Source organism: Peromyscus eremicus, chromosome 1 (assembly GCF_949786415.1).
Source record: "Peromyscus eremicus chromosome 1, PerEre_H2_v1, whole genome shotgun sequence".
Lineage (NCBI taxonomy): Eukaryota > Metazoa > Chordata > Mammalia > Rodentia > Cricetidae > Peromyscus > Peromyscus eremicus.
In genome coordinates this window covers 48,501,918-48,522,435 of record NC_081416.1, presented here as the reverse complement: position 1 = coordinate 48,522,435, position 20,518 = coordinate 48,501,918, and the positions used below count along the sequence as shown (strand labels likewise).

The following is a 20,518-nucleotide window of genomic DNA, read 5'->3' as shown; positions in this document are numbered from 1 at the left end:
AAATATGCAATATATATACTTTTATTTACTTTATTTACATTTTCATTTTGTTTAACTTTTTGTGTAATGTAATAATTGTATACATTTATGAGGTCTACACACGTGTTGAGTTGTATTGATCAGATAAGGCTAATGAATGTTTTTATCTCCTTATTAAGTATGGTGCCCTAAGCTCACTTCTTCCCATTTTTTATAGAAGATACAGCAGTTTATTGTGAACTACTTTTACCCCACAAAAGCACTAGATTTTTATTCCTTCTTACTGTTTTATTTGCTTATTATTGAGACATTCTCTAGCTCTTCTTTCCACTTATCCCCTCAGCTTGTAGGTAATTACTATCTCCTAGTTGTAGGCCTCTTGAGCCCACATGAGTGGCCAGGCCCCATCCCCAAGGACCTCTAACTGCCAGGTTCCACCTGCAGTATATTCTAACGGCCCTAACTGCTGGACCCTGGCCCAATCCTACAGAGTAAAAAAATCTCAATCTCTGGACATGAAATTCTACCAATATCCATCCTGGAAAGCTCCACCCCAGAAAGTTCCACCCCTTTCCCAAACTCTATATAAGCCCTCTATCCTGGTAAGTTTGCTGCTATTTTTTTGCTCAAGCAGAGGTAACCACTCCCTTGTTTTTTCCCCTCCTAATAAATCTATTGTGTGAGATTTGTTGTGTCGTGTGACTTTGTGGCATTTTTTGGCTTCCAGCTACCAGGATACCTTTTCATCCAAGTTGCAATGCTTACAGTAGTCATATCAACTTTTCAAAAAATCTTCCAGGTGTAAATAATTATTTGTCTTTCTGTTTCTGGTTTATTTTATTTAGCACAGAGTCCAGTCCACCCATATTGCTAAAAATGGCAAAATTTCATTCTTTCTACAGATGAATAATATTCTTATGTATATCTATACTGCTTTGAAAACTTATTTCTTTTGGTTTTGAGAATAATTACATCATTTCTCCCTTTTTTTTCTCCTCTACAAAACCGTCCCATATTACTCTTCTTGCACTTTTTCAGATTCATGATCTCTTTTTTCATTAATTATTGTTATGCACATTTATTTATATTAATATATTCCAAATATATAAGTACAACATGTATAATATCAGTCTGTATAATGTTACTTATATGTATGTTTTCAGGGCTGACCATTTAGTTTAAAATCTATTCCTCTGCTGAGGAAATCAACTCCTAGATTGATTTCATCTCTGAGGTGTTGTACAATGAAAATGGACATGCAGACAACTTGTTGACAGAACTCCCATTTTTCCTTTGGATTCACACCCAGAAGGTGATTTAACTTTTAGTGAAAAGCTTTTTCTTTGAAAATACCATGCATGTATAGTGTCTATTCTGATTCTTACAATACCTCTTTAATCTCTCTCCTACTCTATTGCCCCTCTGCCTGCTTCCAAGTTCCCTTCCCACATTTATTCATTTTTTGAGGAACCTATACAGTAGTCTCTGTAAGGCTCTACAGTATAGGTCCTCCACAGTTCTATTTTCTCCATATTCTGCATCATTAGTATTTATTAAATATCCATTCTAAGTTGAATGACATGATAACTCATTGTATTTTTTATTTGAAACTAAAGTCTATTTTCATTTATTATTCTCTTTTTCCCTACAATTCTCATTTCTGTAGGACATCCATTGGCTCCCAGATAATTGATGGAGAATTGAACCAAAGTGAGAGAGTTCATCCTCCTGGGACTAACCAATGATCCAGGCCTGCAGGTCACCCTCCTTATCATGTTCACCCTCATTTACCTCATTGATGTAGTTGGAAACCTGGGAATGATCATGCTGGTTCTTATGGACTCTCGTCTCCACACACCCATGTACTTTTTCCTCTGTAATCTGTCTCTTGTAGACTTGGGTTATTCTTCAGCTGTCACTCCCACAGTCATTTCTGAGTTTTTCATAGTCTCCAAGGTCATTTCCTATAATGCCTGTGCTGCGCAGATGTTCTTTTTCATAGGCTTTGCCACTGGGGAAAATTACCTCTTAGCATCAATGGCCTATGACCGCTTTGTAGCAGTGTGCAACCCCCTGCATTATTCCACCAGGATGACAACAAGTGTTTGTATTCACCTGAACATTGGCTGTTATATCTGTGGTTTCTTGAATGCCATTTTTCATGTTGGGGACATATTCAGCCTATCTTTTGGTAAATCCAATGTGGTACATCACTTTTTCTGTGATGTTCCAGCAGTCATGGCTCTATCTTGCTCCAATATACACCTTAGTGAAGTGATTCTTGTTTTTTTGTCCACCTTCAATGTCTTCTTTGCTCTTCTGATTATCTTAGTTTCCTATCTTTTCATATTTATTACCATCTTGAAGATGAAGTCAGATAGGGGACACCAAAAGGCTTTGTCCACCTGTGCCTCCCACCTCACCACAGTCTCCATATTTTATGGCACTGTCATTTTCATGTACTTACAACCCAGCTCCAGTCATTCCATGGATGCAGATAAAATAGCGTCTATGTTCTACACTATGATCATCCCCACACTGAACCCTTTGGTCTACAGCCTGAGGAACAAGGAAGTCAGCAATGCATTTGAGAAAGTAGTTAAGAAGGCAAAATTTTTATGTAAGAGTGAAATTTCAGATTGAAAATAAATTTTATTAGTCACCCATATTCCTTATGCATTAGTTAAGTTTAAGCTCCACAATGCACAGAGGATTCCTGCCTAATACACACATCTCTTCAGAAGTCTATTTTGTATTAAAAATACATTTGCAAATATAATATCTGAGTGAGAAAAACCAAGGAAAACTCTAAGGAATGTGTGTGTGTGTGTGTGTGTGTGTGTGTGTGTGTGTGTGTGTGTGTGTTGTGAGCACATAAAGGCCTAAATAGGAAATTTGGAGTATAGCTATATATAGCTGAAGTTTTCTCCAGTCCTGCCTGACCCACGGTCAGGACAAATCTCTCCCACCCACCAGTCCTGCAGCCTCTCAGACCCAACTGAGTAAACACACAGAGACTTATATTGCTTACAAACTGTATGGCTCTGGCAGGCTTCTTCTTATCTAGTTCTTCTATCTTAAATTAACCCATTTCTGTTAATCTATTTCTCGCCATGTGTTCCATGACTTTACCTGCTGCCTTTACATGCTGCTCCCTGGACAGCAGGCTAGTGTCTCCTCCTCTCAGCCTTCCTGTTCTCCCAATGCTCCTCCCGCCTATACTTCCTGCCTGGCTACTGGTCAATCAGTGTTTTATTTATCAATCAATCATCCACAGCAGCTAGATTTCAATAGAAATCACTTAAATAATTGAATTGACTTATAACAAAATTTCCCCTTTTTTTCTTTTTGTACTTGTTTCTTCCTTGTCTTTCTGTGCCTTGATACTTTTATTTTTAGCACTGAATAATGTTATCTGGTTATATTGTATCTGCTCATGTACTGAAATACATTTGAATTGCTTCCAAATTTTGGAATTCATTAATAAAACATTCATAAACATATTTATGGCTGATTTGTTATTTCTTCAACCTCTCTGCTTGTCCTGTTGGTTTTCATTTTGATTAAATAATCCACATGAGAAAGAAGAAAGTTCTCCAAGATGTCTATTCTTCTTAGTCCCCAAGAAGATCCTCAATAAGCCTGTCTTTCTTAACCAGAACTGAATTCAGTAGACAGACTTACCTCCTAAGAGTGTCAGAAGGACACATACATTTTGATGTCTAGGACATCAGTCATTCTAAGCCTATCCAGGCTCACCGGGAGGAACAAGGCCTTGAAATGTTTTCAGGGGATGCCAGAAAACTGGCTGTGGAGGTTTGGAGTGAGGCTAAATTCTGTGTGCATGGGGTAATCTCACTGGGACCTCCAAAATTAAAGATAAAAACCACCAGAGTAATTAAGTCAATTGTCGTATAAGAGTACTTTAATTTTAGCCAGTGACCAACAGCTAATTCCTCAGAGTCTCTTGGTGTCGAAGCTCAAGGATACAATATTTTAAAAGGTGAAATCCACAGAACCCACAGTTACATTAGTGTTAGATGAGGGTCAGAGTCAAAGACCTGGCAACATTTTTTTTTGGGGGGGGGGAGGCAGAAAATAGTAGCTATTTTAGACACAACATGACAATTACTTTTGATTTAAACATTAATTATTTTGATTAATGCATCTGGGCCATGGTCAGTCAGGGTCATGTGTTACCAAGGCAGATATGGCTTTTGCAGGGACAGGGTAGAGGGCTGATAGTGTCTTAGACATAAAATGGAGTCAGGCCAAGATGGTGTCACCTTGGCCACTTCACTGACTCATCCTATCCTCATATTCTGAATATAGAAACTCTATGTTCCATCCTGGGATGTGTCTGTTTTTATACTTCTATTGAATTTTTCATTGATGTCTTCAAAATAACATAAATAGAACCAAACACTTAGGTTAGTCTCCAAATCTAAGTTCTGATTGTATTTAGAATAAATCTCAGGACTATAATTTGCAAGAACTCTATGACTTTACAACTATCAACATACTGATCATTTTCTACCACAGTTTCCCCTTGATCTACACAGTTTGTAACACTGATCCTTGAACACAAGAAGTACATTTAGAGTTGACAATCTGAACAGATTTCCTTGATATAAAATGAATCTTAAAAGGTCTTATAATAAAAAACCCTGAGCCAGATATTGGGGTGAAAGCTGAAAGTTCAGAGAAGCAGAACAGCCAGCCACTAGCTTACCTCTATGAAATCCTCAGCCTCAAGAGAGCGAGTTCCTGTTTTCTCATGCCTTATATACCTTTCTGTGTCCCGACATATTACTTCCTAGGATTAAAGGCATGTGTCACCACTGCCTGGTTCTGTTTCTCTCATGTAGCCCAATGTGTCCTTGAACTCACAGAGATCCAGATGGATCTCTGCCTCCCAAGTGATAGGATTAAAGGTGTGTGTCACCACTGCCTGACTTCTATGACTAAGTTAGTGGCTCTCTCTGTCCTCTGATCACCAGGTAAGCTTTATTGGTGTACTCAATATATCACCACATTTCCTCTTTTTGTCTAAAATAAAAAAGGTTATAACTAATAGAAGAAAAACTATATACAATAATTACAATAAGAATATATAATATATACAGGCAATAAGTACATCAACAATACCTAGTCCATTTGCATTTAATAAATTCAGAGAAAATACTACATTATCTATCCCATCTCTGAATCCAAAGGATTGTATCTATTTCACCTTCTATCCTAAGTTGCATTACCAACTGAAAACTATCTTTTGATGCCTTTCAAACTTATATACTTTACACCTCTTTATGAGTTTCTTTTATGAATTTGTTAACAAGGAAAACTATAACTATAACTATCTAATCTTCAACTCCCTCAGAGACTTGAGAAGGAAATAATACTAAGTAAACAGGAAGTGCAGGCAAGCAACTTCCGAAAAATGTGAGAAATGACAGAAACGACTAGCTGCCTGGACAGTCACCCAAGGTTCCTCTGCAACATTAGGGCATACATCTTTGGCCTACAGGCCTACCATACATGACAGATTTTTTTGTGAAGCAGGATTTTCTGAAGGGCTGTCCTACTTTGTCTTGGCAAGGATCAGCAATTCTTTCTTTTGTGTCCTGCTTGTCCATTTTGGACAGCATACTGTCAGCAGTCAATGTAAGGGCACTTTCTTGCCCAGTGGCTAACTTTTGCCACAATGAAAATCAACTCCATATGGAGTTTCTTCAATGCCCATCATCTTCTCTAAAGTAGATTGGTGCTGCCCAGAGCATACATATGTCTCATAGTCATAAAAAAAGAAAAAAATCTATGTTATTAAATCATCTGAAGCCCTTGAAGATGACCTATCTAAAATATATTTCTGTTTAACCTTGAAAACATACCTAATATGATTACAAGTTTGATTGTAATGACTAACTACTAACTTGCATTTCTTATGTTCTAATTAGTTGGTAATAATAAGTTTCAAGGACTAACAATTTGCATTACATTGTTAAATGAATTGTATAGGTACAATACCTTGAACAAGATTAGAAATATATATATATATATATATATATATATATATATATATATATACAGTACTTTCTAGCAAAATCAATCTCAAGTTTGTATCAATATACATAATTTGTATACAATATACAAAAATCTAATCCAATATAAAATATTTAAAACTAGTAGTTGCTTTTTAAAAGTAGATTCAATAATCTATCTTTTTTATCTTATATCTATATCCTCCCCTTTTTATTTTCAGAGTAGATACAATAATCTACCCTTTTATCCTATTATATCTATTGGCACCCAAAGAGGGATGATAAAATTTAGCTCTTCCTACCTCTTGATGCTTGTAAACAATGTCAAGAATGTATTTATCTAATTTATGTCCTAAGTTCAATTTATAGAGACAGGTTGGAAATTACTAGCACATGTGGTAATTCAATTTCTAAAATTTGGACTACTTTACAATTTCCATAGTAGTTCTGTTTTCTTCCAACAATAGTAAGAAGGCACTCTAATTTATTTAAACCCTCACCATTACCAGTCAGCTTTTACTTTCAACAATAGATATTTCGAAGTAAAATGTCTTTGTGGTTTTGTTTTCAGTGCTCTGGTTATTTCTAATGGTAAGTATATTCTTCTGGATATACTGTATATTTGTTTGTTTGTCTTTTGTGAAATTCTTATTTTAAATTGTTTATGTTTTTATGCTACAGAGTTGTTGAAGGTCCATATTTTCATTATTGTTTAAGTTTGTGTCATAATTGCCACCAACACTCTCTACACCCTACCCTTCCAAGGCTCACATGTTGAAGTCTTGATCCTCTGCTATTGGTCCTTTGGGGAGGTTGTGTAAATTTTAATTGGTTGGAGACTGGTGAAAAGGAGTTAGGTCACAGGAGGTGTACAATTGAAGGGGATATTGGGATCACATTCACTTTCCACCCTCTTCTTTGCTTCTTTGCTGCCATCAAGCAATTTTTCCTTTGCTACATTTGCCCTGCCATAATATATTATCTCATCAAAGTCCAAAGGTCGCAGGGTCAAGTAGCCATGCATCTAAATTCCTGAAATTGTAGGTTAAAAAAAATTCCTTAAGTAGTCCATTTGCTCTGATATTTTTTCACAGTAATAGAAATCTGACTAATATAATTTTGTTTCTTGTGTCTGTACTTTTTATATCTAGGAAAATCATTGCAAATCCCAGTGACATATTTCTTTCATGTTAATACAACATAAAATCTTTATATTTTAAATGGATTTACAATACACTCAGTACTTTATCAAACATACAATAACAAGAACAGTCTTACTGTTATACTAAAATGTGCACTTAAAAATAATTAAAATAGTGAATTTTCTCAGTTATATGTTACTTTTAGATTTTAATTTATTCCTTGAAAGTTTCATACATATACACAGTGTGTTTTGATCATATCCACCTTTCACTCTAACCTTCCAATTTCCCCCAAGACCCCTATGGCATATAGAGAGATTTGATGCCATATATGTTCCATATATACTAGCCTGTGCATACATAAACCTTAACAAGGCTGTAAATATGTTCCATATATATATACATATATATATATATATATGTATGTATATATATCATAAAGACTGTAGGGGAGGGAAGGAGATGAGAAGAAGTAAAGAGGAGTGAGAAAAAAGGGTTGGGTAAAGGAGTGGATATGATCAAAATACACATGTGCCTCTGTGAGCACCAAAGTTACATTTTAATTTTTTAATTAAACAGTTTTAATTACTGTGCCATAGAGATTCATGAAACAAAAATGCCCAAGGACAGATATTTCCTGAAATGCTGGATGCTATTGTTTATGGGAGATGACAAGCCACACGTTTTCACTCCCTAAACAAGTTTGTTTGACCCTTCTGCACTGAATGTGCTTGATCACATGCGGGCAGGAGGTATGTATGCAGGAACTATGTCAGGATATATGCTTGTCCCTGACTGGACCGGATGGGCAATGCAATGAATCATGAATCTTACCCTTTCCATGCTTGATTGTGGGCCATTTCCCAGGAACATGGGTATGGACCTAGACAGAGTCCACCTACCTGGCCAGTATTTAATTAAAGCTTGCTTCAAATTTGGCTTTAAACTCTTATACTGGGCTTGTTTCAATCGGTGTGATTAACATTTTCTGGAGGCCCCCAGTGAGCTTCAGATCACCCATCTAAATTCTAAAGCTAGACCTTCACTCCAGAATTCTGGGGATGAAGGGCCACTTTAGGAGGCACATGCCCTGAGAAGTTCCAAGACTCTGAGGCTGCCTTCAGTTTGCAGCCTATCAGAGTAAACTGTCATGCTGAGATTTGCAGCAAGCATCTACAGAGGTCTCCTAGTGAGTCATAGTCTGGTTATGTTTTGGGGAATCCCTATCTGGGATGTGGAGGGGTTGGATGAGACCCCCAATATTCTCCTACCCAGGGCATACAGTGAGATGTTACCCACCCATCTGTTTCTGGTTGGAAAATTTTGTTTCTTGTAGAAAGTTTTGTGTATTTCTCTCGGTAGTTGAGTACACTTGTTGGGTTGAAAAGTTCTATGTATATTTTCAGGTGTGTTCATCAGTTTTGTTGCAAGCATGGAGCTGAGACAGAAATGGGTCAAATATTTTTGCTGTCTTTGCCGCCAACAGCAGCTAGTCACCACTGCTGCCATGGCTGCATTTATGGCCGGGGCTCAGAATTTATCTCTGAGCTCTCTCTTCACTGGATTAAGGAACAAGGTTAGAAGGAACATATATGTCTTGTGGGTGTGGTAGTGGCCTTATTCTTGATCAGTGGGATTAACACCTCCATGTTCATCTTACTATCACCATACAATAGAAGTACAAGAACCTTGATATTTGTAGAAGTTGACTTGGATACACAGAGATTTTTGTGCTGTAACTTGTATAGCAGTATAGTGTAACACAGATATTCACCTCTGTACTCGTGATATTTTTCATGCTGGAACCATTTAAGTAATAATTATTATTTTAAATGATATTTTAATTTATTATTTGAAAATGCCATGCATGTACATGTGTATTATGCATTTTGGTCATGTCTACCCACACTCCTTGTTTCAACTTTGCCTTATACCTAACATATTTCCCTTCCCACTTTATGTCTTCCTTTTCAAAGAGAATCCACTGAGACCAATAAGAGTTGCCCATATATACAGAAATGTGGGTACACCTACTGGGGCATGGTCCCAGTGGTCACACGTCCAAAGAAAAGTGATTCTTCCCCACTTCAGCAGTTGCCAACTATCAATAGCTCCTCAGCTAGAGGAGAAGCCTTGGTAGCCCCTCCCCCATTTATGCTTGAAAAAATTTTAAACAAAATTTTTAGTTATGTATATAATTATGGGTCTCTGTTTAGAAATGTGTTTGTCGAATCCAGAAGAGGACCTTGTATTCCCTGGGGCTGGAGTTCCAGATTGCTGTGAACCATCAAAAATGAATGTTGGGAACCTAGCTCAGGTACTCTTCAAGGGAAATTCCCATTCTTAACCAGGGAGTCATCAGTCTACCCATTCTATGTTACTTGAGGGATGGTAATTTTTAATTTTATCAATACTCTTTATCTATTCTTTAACAACTTACGCTTTGGCCTTAACTTATTCCTTTTTTATTTACAACAAATATTTTTCATATAATATGTTCTGATATGGAGCCACTAAATCTGGTCTAATATTAAAGACCATAGCATTTGAGGTTCTAATCTCTGTTATTTTGTTCATAACTAAGTGCTCTTCTTCTGGTATACATTTGCAGTCTTGTTAAGGTTTATGTATGCACAGGCTGGTAATCGCAAGCAGATAAAATGCACTTAGCATTTCACAAACTACTCTCTATTGGAAATGAAAATGAAAGACTTTTTTCCTTGTTGCCTCCTGGTCCAGATGTAAATGATAATGACTTCAGAATACCTGATAGTGCAGTTTAATGAGTACATAACACATTTCTGTTGGTTTGTGCTGGAGTGGCGGGGGGCAGATCCTCCAATTGCACAAATTGCACTATTTGAGTTTCCAATATTTTTATTTAATTAATTAATTTATTTTACATTCTGACCATAGTTTTATCACCCCCCCACTTCCCCTCAAAACACTCCTCTGTTTCTGTTTAGAAAGGGGGCAAGTCTTCCATGAGTATTAACAAAGCATGGCATATAAAGGTGCAGTAAGACTAAGAACCTCCCTTGTATTAAGGCTGGGCAAGACAGTCCAGTATAAGGTATAGGATCTCATGAATCAGTCAAAGTGTTAGGGACAGCTCCTGCTCCCACGTTAGGAGTCCTACAAGTAAACCAAACTACACAATTGTCACATATATGCAGAGGACCTGGGTCAGTCCTGTGCAGGCTCCCTGGTTGTTGGTTCAGTCTCTGAGAGCTCCTATGAGCCAGGTTAGTTGTTTCTGTGGGTTTTCTTGTGATGTCCTTAACTCCTCTGCCTCCTACAATCCTTTCTCTCTATCTTCAGCAGGGCTCCCTGAGCTCATCCTAATGTTTGGTTGTGGGTCTCTGTGTCTGTTTTATCCAATTGCTGGATGAAGGCTATCTGATGACAATTGTGGTAGTCACCAATCTGATCACAGGTGAAGGCCAGTTCAGGCTACGTATCCACCATTGCTAGGAGTCTTAGTTGGGGTCACCCTTGTATATTCATGGGAGTTTCCTTTATATCAGGTGTCTACCTGACCCTAAAGTACCCTGTCCTTTCCAGTCATCTCTCAGTACTCTCCTCCTCCATCCACTCCCCAACCCAATCCTCCAAGTTTCCCTTCCCACTTGCCCCCAGTCCATCCAGGTGATCTCTTCTATTCCCCCTTCCCAGGTAGATCCATGTATCCTCCCTTAGGCCATCCTTGTCACCTAGCCTCTATGGGTCTGTGAACTGTAGTGTGTTTATCCTTTACTTTACAGGTAATATCCACTTATGATTGAGTACATACCATGTTTGTCTTTCTAGGTCTGGGTTACATCCCTCAGAATAATTTTTTCTAGTTCCATCAATTGGTCTTCAAATTTCCTGATATCATTGTTTTTAACAGCTGAGTAATAATCCATTGTGTATATGTACATTTTCTTTATCCATTCTTTGGTTGAGGGGCATCTAAGTTGTTTCCAGGTTATGACTATTATTAATAAAGCTCTATGAACATAGTTGAGCAAGTTTCCTTTTGGTATGATTAAAGATCCTTTGAGTATATGCCCAAAAGTGGTATAGCTGGGTCTTGAGGTAGATTGATTCCCAATTTTCTAAGAAACTGCCATATTGCTTTCCAAAGTGGCTGTACAAGTTTACACTCCCACCAGCAATGAAGGAATGTTCCTCTTGCTCTACATCCTCTCTAGAATAAGCTGTAATTTGTGTTTTTGATCATAGCCATTCTGACAGGAGTAAGATAGAATCTCAGAGCCATTTTTATTTACATTTCCCTGATGGCTAAGGATGCTGAACATTTAAGTGTTTCTCTGCCATTGGAGGGTCTACTGTTGAGAATTTTCTGTTTAGACCTGTAGCTCATTTTAAAATCATATTATTATTTTTTTTGATGTCTAATTTCTTGAGTTCTTTATATATTTTGGAGATCAGTCTTCTGTCGAATGTGGGGTTGGCGAAGGTCTTTTCCAACTCTGTACTTTACTGTTTTGTCCCACTGACAGTGTCCTTTGCCTTACGGAAGCTTTTCAGTTTCAGGAGGTCCCATTTATTAATTGTCACTCTTAGTGTCTGTGCTACTGATGTTCTATTCAGGAAGTATTCTTCTATGACAGTGCATTTAAGGCTATTTTCCACTTTCTCTTCTATCAGGTTCAGTGTTACTGAATTTATGCTGAGGTTTTTGACCCACTTGGACTTGAGTTTGTGCATGGTGACAGATATGGATCTATTTGCAATCTTCTACATGGTGACATCTAGTTATGCCAGCACCATTTGTTGAAGATGCTTTCCTTTTTTCCATTGTAAAATTTTTGTTTCTTTGTAAAATTCAAGTGTCCATAGGTATATGGGTTTATTTCTTGGTCTTTGATTCAATTCTATTGATACACTTGTCTGTTTTTTTGCCCAAAACATGGCATTTTTTATTTGTATAGTTCTGTAGTAGAGCTTGAGATTACGGATGGTGATCTCTCCAGCAGTTCTTATATTGTACAGGATTGTTTTAACTATTCTGTTTTTTTTTCCATATGAAGTTGAGTGTTGTTCTTTTGAGCATTGTAGAGAATTGTGTGGAAATTTTGATGGGGATTATGGTGAATTCATAGATTGTTTTTGGTAAGATGGTCATTTTCACTATGTTAATCCTATGGATCCATGAACGTGGGCAATCTTTCCAACTTCTAATATCTTCTTAAATCTCTTTCTTCAAAGACTCGAAGTTCTTGTCATATAGGTCTTTCACTTGCTTGGTTAGAATTACTCTAAGATATTTCATATTGTTTGTGGTTGTTGTGCAGGGTGTTGTTTCCCCAATTTCTTTTTCAGTCCTTTCATTATTTGTATATAAGAGGGCTACTGATTTTTTTGAGTTAATTGTTTGAATTGCATTGCTACATGTGTTAATCAGCTGCAGGCATTCTCTGGTAGATTATTTTTGGTGACATGTATACTATCATGTCATCTGCAAATAGGGATACTTTGACTTCTTTTCTAAGTTGTATCACCTTTATATCCTTTTTTCTTGTTGCTCTAGCTAGAACTTTGAATACTATAGTAAATAGATATGGAGAGAGTGGATAGCCTTGTCCTGTTACTGATTTTAGTGGAATTTCTTTAAGTATCTCTCCATTTAATTTGATGTTGTTTGTTGTCTTGCTGTATATTGCTTTTATTATATTTAGGTATGGTCCTTGTATCCCTGATCTCTTCAAGACTTTTATCCTGAAGGGATGTTGGATTTTGTCTAAGGTTTTTTCAGCATCTTATAAAATGGTCAGGTGGTTCATTGAAGTCCAGAGACAACACTTTGTGGCATATATCAATCATTTTGACCAAAAGCTGCCTCTTGGGGTTTTCCACCATATTTATTCCAGCATTTGCATTGGAGGAATTCCTGCCATAAAACCTGTGTGAATATTCTGGAGCTTTATTCAACAAAGTATAATATTGCATCACAAAAACCTACCCCAGCAGTAGTGACTTTTCCATAACCCATTTCTTTACTTCACAATGTCAAATGCTTGCAGAAAAGACTGGGCATCACATGCTTTCACCTCCACTGGAATAGGTAACTGGTAAGAACTATGTTTCTGCTGCAGCACCCTTGGCACTAAGCATGCACACCTGATGGTTGCTATGAGCCATGGAGTAGAGGGGAATTCAAGTTTGAATTTGGCTTTATCTTATGCAGTAAGTGCAGCTGCTATGTGTGTGTCATCCATGCCATGTCTGGAAGATAGTATTTCACAGTGTTCTTCCCCTGCTCCAGCTTTCATATTCTTTCTGCTTCTCTTCAGAGATGGTCCTTGAACTTTGAGTGGGTGAGTTGATATGGATGCTGCACCTAAATTAGGTACTCATGGCCACTTATTCTCAGGGTTCAGGCAGATATGAGACTCTCCATTAATCATTACCCACTGCAAAAAGGTTCTCTGACCAAGGCTGAGAGCAGCATGCATCTATATATACAGATAAGTACATAAAAATAAATATTTATAAAGAGATTTGACAACATACCAATTTGGCAAAACAATAGTAGGTTTCCCTAGGAGTAAATGACCTTCCTAGTCATGCTTTTTAATAGGTTAACAGAATCAAGCATAACCTTCCCTCCAACAACCCGTACACCAGATTTCAAATCTAATTAAAAAAAAAAGATTGGTTACCCCCCATAACCTCCATGCCACTATTGTACCCATGGGTTCATCTGGTCTAGAAGGCCAGTTTTGAAGTATTCAGGGTTAATCACTTGGGTACTAATATTGATGTCATTTCTACTCCACAGCCTGCATAGTACTGTCCACTAATAATTTTAGAATTAGTTTGGATTTATAAGAAAAAAATTTCTATATAGTATAAAGTGTTTCCATAATAGACTCTATCAGGTTTAATAGGGGCTTGACAAAAAGTTCACATTGGATGAGAGTTCTGGCATGACAATTAGGGTGTTTGACCATCCAATCACCAGAGTAGGTCAGTTTGGGCTGTTTCTCGACCATTGCCAGTAGTCTATTGTGGAGGTATCTTTGCGGATTTCCGGGGACCTCTCTAGCACTTTGCTTCTTCCTGTTCCCATGGGGTCTTCATTTATCATGGTCTCTTTTTCCTTGTTCTCTCTCTTTGTTCTTGATCCAGCTGGGATATCCTGCTCCCCTAAGCTCTTTCCCTCGACCCTTGCCCTTCATTGTCCCCCCTCACATCCAGTTTGCTCATGTAGATCTCATCCATTTCTCTGTCATTGGGCAATCCCTGTGTCTTTCTTAGGGTCCTCTTTTCCAGGTAGCCTCCCTGGAGTTGTAAGCAGCAGTCTAGTCATCCTTTGTTTTACATCTAGTATCTACCTATGAGTGAGTATATACCACGTTTGTCTTTCTGAGTCTGGGTTACCTCACTCAGGATGATTTTTTCTAGATCCATCCATTTGCCTGCAAACCTCATGATGTCATTGTTTTTCTCTGCTGAGTAGTACTCCATTGCATATATATGTCACATTTTATTCATCCATTCTTCAGTTGAAGGGCATCTAGGTTGTTTCCAGGTTCTGGCTATTACAAATAATGCTGCTATGAACATAGCTGAGCATGTGCCCTTGTGGTATGATTGAGCATTCATTGGGAATATGCCCAAGAGTGGTATAGCTGGATCTTGGGGGAGATTGATTCCCAATTTTCTAAGAAAGTGCCATATTGATTTCCAAAGTGACTGTACAAGCTTGCATTCCTACCAACAGTGTAGGAATGTTCCCCTTGCTCCACATCCTCTCCAGCATAAGCTGTCTTCAGTGTTTTTGATCTCAGCCATTCTGACAGGTGTAAGGTGGTATCTCAGAGTCGTTTTGCTTTGCATTTCCTTGATGATTAGGGATGTTGAGCAATTCCTTAAATGTCTTTCAGCCATTTGAGCTTCCTCTGTTTAGAATTCTCTGTTTAGTTCTATAGCCCATTTCTTAATTGGACTGTTGGGCATTTTGATGTCTAATTTCTTGAGCAGAGATCCATGGCCAGGCCCCAGGTAGAGCTCCAGGAGTCCAATTGGTGAGAAAGAGGAGGGATTATATGAGCAAGAATTGTTGAGTCCATGATTGAAAAAAGCACAGGGACAAATAGCCATAGTAGTGGAAATACATGAACTATGAACCAATAGCTGAGGAGCCCCCAACTGGATCAGGCCCTCTGGATATTTGAGACAGTTGATTAGCTTGAACTGTTTGGGAGACCCCCAGGCAATGGGATCAGGACCTGTCCTTAGTGCATGAGCTGGCTGTTTGGAACCTGGGGCCTATGAAGGGACACTTTGCTCAGCCTGGGTGAAGGGAGGAGGTTACTGGACCTGCCTCAGCTGAATCTACCAAGCTGAGCTGAATCCCCAGGGGAGTCCTTGCCCTGGAGGAGATGAGAATAGGGGGTGGTTTGGGGGGGGACAGGAGGTTGGTGGGAGGAGGGAGGACAGGGGAATATGTAGCTGATATGTAAAATTAAATTAAATTATAAAATAAAAAAGTCCACATTAATTTTTTAAACCTTTCATAATTCTCTATGTGTCCCTAAAGTGCTAGAGACTTGTAAGACAGTCATTTTTAACTTTTAAGAGACTGAGAAATTGGCAAGATTATATGTGTATATTCTAAAGAATATTATATGAATCCTTATAAAGCATAGTTAGAAATAATGGACCACATGTGGAAGAAAGTAGACAATGAGACCAAGAAACAACATGAATGTGACCATAAGCCATGGAATGTTAGCAGCCACTCTAGGATCGAAAAAGCAAGAAACAGTGTCCACTATCGCATTCAGGGAGATGTAGTTTGGATCTTTCATAGACTTAAGCCATGTGAAACTTGAGATTTTGCATTTATGGCTTCCAGATATGGCAGATAAAAATATATATCACTATAAGCCTCCAAGCTTACAATAATTTGTTAGAGCACCTATAGAAAGCTAACAAACTCTCACTTGGTTTCTTCTCTGTAATAAACATATATAAATATTATACATTAACTTTAGAGAATTTTCAAGTGAAGTCATCTGTTCCTGGGCTTTTATCTATGGAAATGTTTATTATTAATTCAATATACATTGTCTTAGGTAGTATTAAATTTCTTTTCTCACTAGAGTCAATTTTGGAAGTGTGAACATTCTCCCAAGTTTGTGTTGTTTTATCAGTCTTATCAATTTTGTGGGTGCACAGTTTTTCACTGTACTCAATCATAGTTGTTCTTATAAGGGCACTCTCATGATGACATGACAACCATATTTGGATAAAGCCGGTTTTCAGGAAAGTGGGATGGAAAGTTATCAAGGAGAAGCTCAGGATAATTGACCTATATGACTTTGAATTTGTTGTCTATTATTTGGATGAGATTCCCTAGAGTTACACATTAGAAAGTGAGATATTTCTGAATGCAAATTATACATCAATTAAAAGAAAAGGAAGAAAAATAATAAAAACGTGCACAATAAAAACCAGCTGAATCTCCACAGACAGCTTAATTGCTTCTACCCTGTAGGATTATGAAGTTTAGATGATCTCACAGAATCACTCTCTAGAGGTCTCAAGGTCTCTAGGATTCCCGCCACCCCCAGATCTCCTTGTATTGGCCTCTAAGTGCAATGTAACTCAACGTGATGCCATTTTAGGAGGAACACACTGTATTCCATGTTTCATTGGCCATTAGTCATTGATCTGAATGGCAATCACTTTCAGCACCTACAGGCCTTCTTCACCTGAGGATTAGCTACAATCCTTCAACTAAGATCTAGGAAAACAAAGATAAATTCACATTGATAGACTTAAGTAATAATCTCTTCATGAGAAGCTTTGTAGAACTGCATTATGTACAAACATAGTTTGTGAACAAATTGAGAGATGCAATTTTATCGTGTATATGAAGCAAATTAGGAGGAAGTTGGAGGCTCTTCCAGGGATTCAAGAATTAAAGGAGGTTTGGACATTAATTCATGCAAATGCTCTTTTCTTCTCCATTCACTGCAGTAGAGTATTTGGGACTTTTTGACCACTGTCTGAGAGGGAGCTTCTCTCACAGCACTTACACAGTATTCCATGGCTGATCTGGGGATTTCAGATTGTTATTTCAGATTGGCTGTTCTCTCCAAGGAAAGTGGTAAGCTTCTCTTCTCCATGAAATTTTCATAATTTTTGTATGCTAAACCAGCAAGGCAACTACATTCATTGTGAGTTATTCTAAAAGAAAATTAGATGATTTCAACATGTTTTCAAAATCTGAGGTAAATGTGAAAAATTCCATCATAAGGAATGTAGAAATTCTTATGACACATCATGTTTATTTGTCAGTAAGGATCAACAAAAACGAAATATGTTGTCCTAGCTGATTAGGCTCTACTCTTACATTGTTAATTATGTACTTGCTTCTTATTGGAGGAAAGCAACAAGCAAAAAATAACATTTAATCCTCAAAGTGAAAGAATGCTTCCTTCATAACAAGAGTCCTTAAAGGATTAACAAGTTTCAAACTGCACTTTAACCTTTATCCCATGATCTCATGCTAATTACCACAAATACACCTACACATTTTGACAGTGGTATGGATACAAATCATAGACGTTTAATTAGGTTGAAAATGCCTTTAACTTTTGAATCTTGACCTTTAAAAAAAACTGGATGTATGATTTTTAGGATATTGTATACATTTCAACTGTCAGCTTTCTAATAGTGAAGAATAAAAATGTTACTCGTCTCCCCAAACATAGACATAGAGACATACAGACATATATTTACATATAAACCTTTAATACTGGTTGTAGATATAAGTATCTTCTAAGTTGAGCTTGTATTTGTTAAAGGTAGAATACAATGTTCAAAGTCTTATAAATTGATATTTTGAAGGTGAAAGGTCGGTCAGGAATAGTAGTTAGAATTGGAAGAATATTCTTTAAAAGCTTCAATCACAATCAAGAAATTCAATATGCTATTATTACACTAGAAGGGACTCAGATACAATAGCATCCAGGATGGTAGCTACCATCAAAATAAATCTGTGAGCTAAAGACATCCCATAATTCAAAAATACTTTAATTTATGAACTCTGCTTTGGCTAAGGTTTGCCACTGATGAGATATTGGATGATTATTAAAAGTTAATTCTTTATATCAAAGGTAAAATGCAGACTCATCTAGAATTATGAAATCACCAATTGCATTTGTGGAATAAAGACAGACTGACGACACTGGAAAGCTTTGAAAATCCCAGTGGCTGTAATATAGCACAGAAACAAAGTGGAGATAGAAATTTATTTTTATTTTTTATTATTTAGAATAATTTTAAAATTTAAATATATTTTGATCATATTCCTCCCTTCCCTTCCCCCAAATATTTCCAGATTGAAAAGAGAAATTTTAAAATGGCAAATCTTTACAGACAATCAAAGGCCTGTGTGTCAGCATCCACTTTGATCAAACCAATATATACAATGCTATGAAAGCATAACAGTAACATGATAAACAAAACTTACCTGCCTGTGCTGAGCACATATCTACTGCCTTCAGCATATTTTCTGTTTAAATTCTCAGAGTAACATCTCTAAGCAGGTCTCATTACTGTCTCCATTTTGCAGATGAGAATAAGATATTCAGGGAATTTTGGTCAGGATCAGTGACTCTTACATTGTAAATGTCTGTCTTACATGCACCTTTTCCAGGAACATAAGCTCTATATTTGTATCTGAGGACAGATCTTCAGTAAGAATGTCTCTGAGGCTGAACATTTCCGTCATGTCAGTTATCCTACCACATCCACCATGCATAGAGATGTATAAGGATAATTTCAGAGTTCACCCTGTATTATCTTCAGCCTAGTCAAAAGTTTATGCTTTAGCTCACAACTTTGTCAATGTGTCCTAAAGATAAGATGCATAAAATGAGTGTATATTGGAGAGATAAAGTGCAATTCAAACTGTTTAAATTTTACCTAACAATCTATAAAATTGAAATTAGGCAGAACATTGGTAAAGATGTCACAGATTCAATAGCTTGTAACCCTGTATATAACTCACAATCATTTCTTTGAAGATCATGCTTTTCTAGAAAATATCAAAGTATATATTGCTTGATAATGTGAAGTTCAATTTAACTTCTTAATCTTTTTGTAACTTTTGACACTTTGACACAGAGCACCCTTTGATTCTCTGCTAGCCCTAATGGAGAACAGGACAGAAACAACATGGTTCATTCTGCTGGGACTCACTGATGACTCAGCCCTGGAGCTTCCCCTCTTTATCATCTTCCTTCTCATCTATACCATCACCCTGATGGGAAACCTGGGGATGATCCTGCTGATTGTCCTAGACTCTCGGCTCCACACTCCCATGTATATTTTCCTTGGTAATCTATCACTGGTGGACTTCTGTTACTCTTCAGGTGTCACTCCGAAAGTTATGGCTGGGTTTCTAGTAGGAGACAAAGCCATGTCCCACAATGACTGTGCTACTCAGATGTTCTTTGTTACAGGTTTTGCTACTGTGGAAAATTACCTGTTGGCCTCAATGGCCTATGATCGCTATGCAGCAGTGTGTAGGCCCCTACACTATGCCACAACCATGACTGCAGGTATGTGTGCATGGATGATTGCAGGCTGCTATGCCTGTGGCTTCCTGAATGCCTGTATCTACACTGCAGATGCATTCAGTCTCTCCTTCTGTGAGCCCTATGTGGTTCATCATTTTTTCTGTGATATTCCAGCAGTCATGGTACTCTCTTGCTTTGATAGACATGTGAACGAGCTGATTCTTGTTTGTGTAGCCAGTTTCAATATCTTTTTTGCACTCACAGTCATCTTAATATCCTACCTAATGATTTTTATCACAATTCTAAAGATGCACTCAGCTGCAGGACATCAGAAGGCCGTTTCCACCTGTGCCTCCCATTTCACTGCTGTTTTTATTTTCTATGCGACTGTAATTTTTATGTACTTGCAGCCTAGTTCCAGTCATGCCATGGACACTGACAAAACTGTGTCTGTGTTCTATACCATGATTATCCCCATGTTGAACCCTCTGGTCTACAGCCTGAGGAACAAGGAAGTCAAGAGTGCATTCAAAAAGATTGTTTTCAGGGCAAAATGACATTTACAATATTTATTTTACACATTTAAGATGTGCAATGCCTGGATTCATTTCTCTCACATCTTTTTCATGGAATCAATCTATCTATCTGTGTCTGTCTATCTATTCATCCTTCGTCTTTGTGTGTGTGTGTGTGTGTGTGTGTGTGTGTGTGTGTGTGTGTGTGTGTCTGTGTGTGTGTGTGACAGGACACCCTGTGGAAGGCAGTTCTCTCTCTTTCTACCACATAGATTCTGAGGCTCTTAGCTTTG

The 20,518-nt window shown here is 37.5% G+C and overlaps 2 protein-coding genes across 2 annotated transcripts; both read left to right on the top strand.

Annotated features, from left to right (window-relative positions):
• Positions 1-1,164: 1,164 nt before the first annotated feature.
• Positions 1,165-3,349, top strand: LOC131897154 (olfactory receptor 5B2-like). The gene is made up of 2 exons (XM_059248040.1): positions 1,165-1,291; positions 1,646-3,349. Exon 2 carries the CDS (start codon positions 1,753-1,755, stop codon positions 2,620-2,622), a length of 870 nt encoding a protein of 289 aa, XP_059104023.1. The 5' UTR covers positions 1,165-1,291; positions 1,646-1,752; the 3' UTR covers positions 2,623-3,349.
• A 15,991-nt stretch (positions 3,350-19,340) lies between these two features.
• LOC131897149 (olfactory receptor 5B3-like) lies at positions 19,341-20,267 on the top strand. The gene has a single exon (XM_059248028.1). It carries the CDS (start codon positions 19,344-19,346, stop codon positions 20,265-20,267), a length of 924 nt encoding a protein of 307 aa, XP_059104011.1. The 5' UTR covers positions 19,341-19,343.
• Positions 20,268-20,518: the final 251 nt, after the last annotated feature.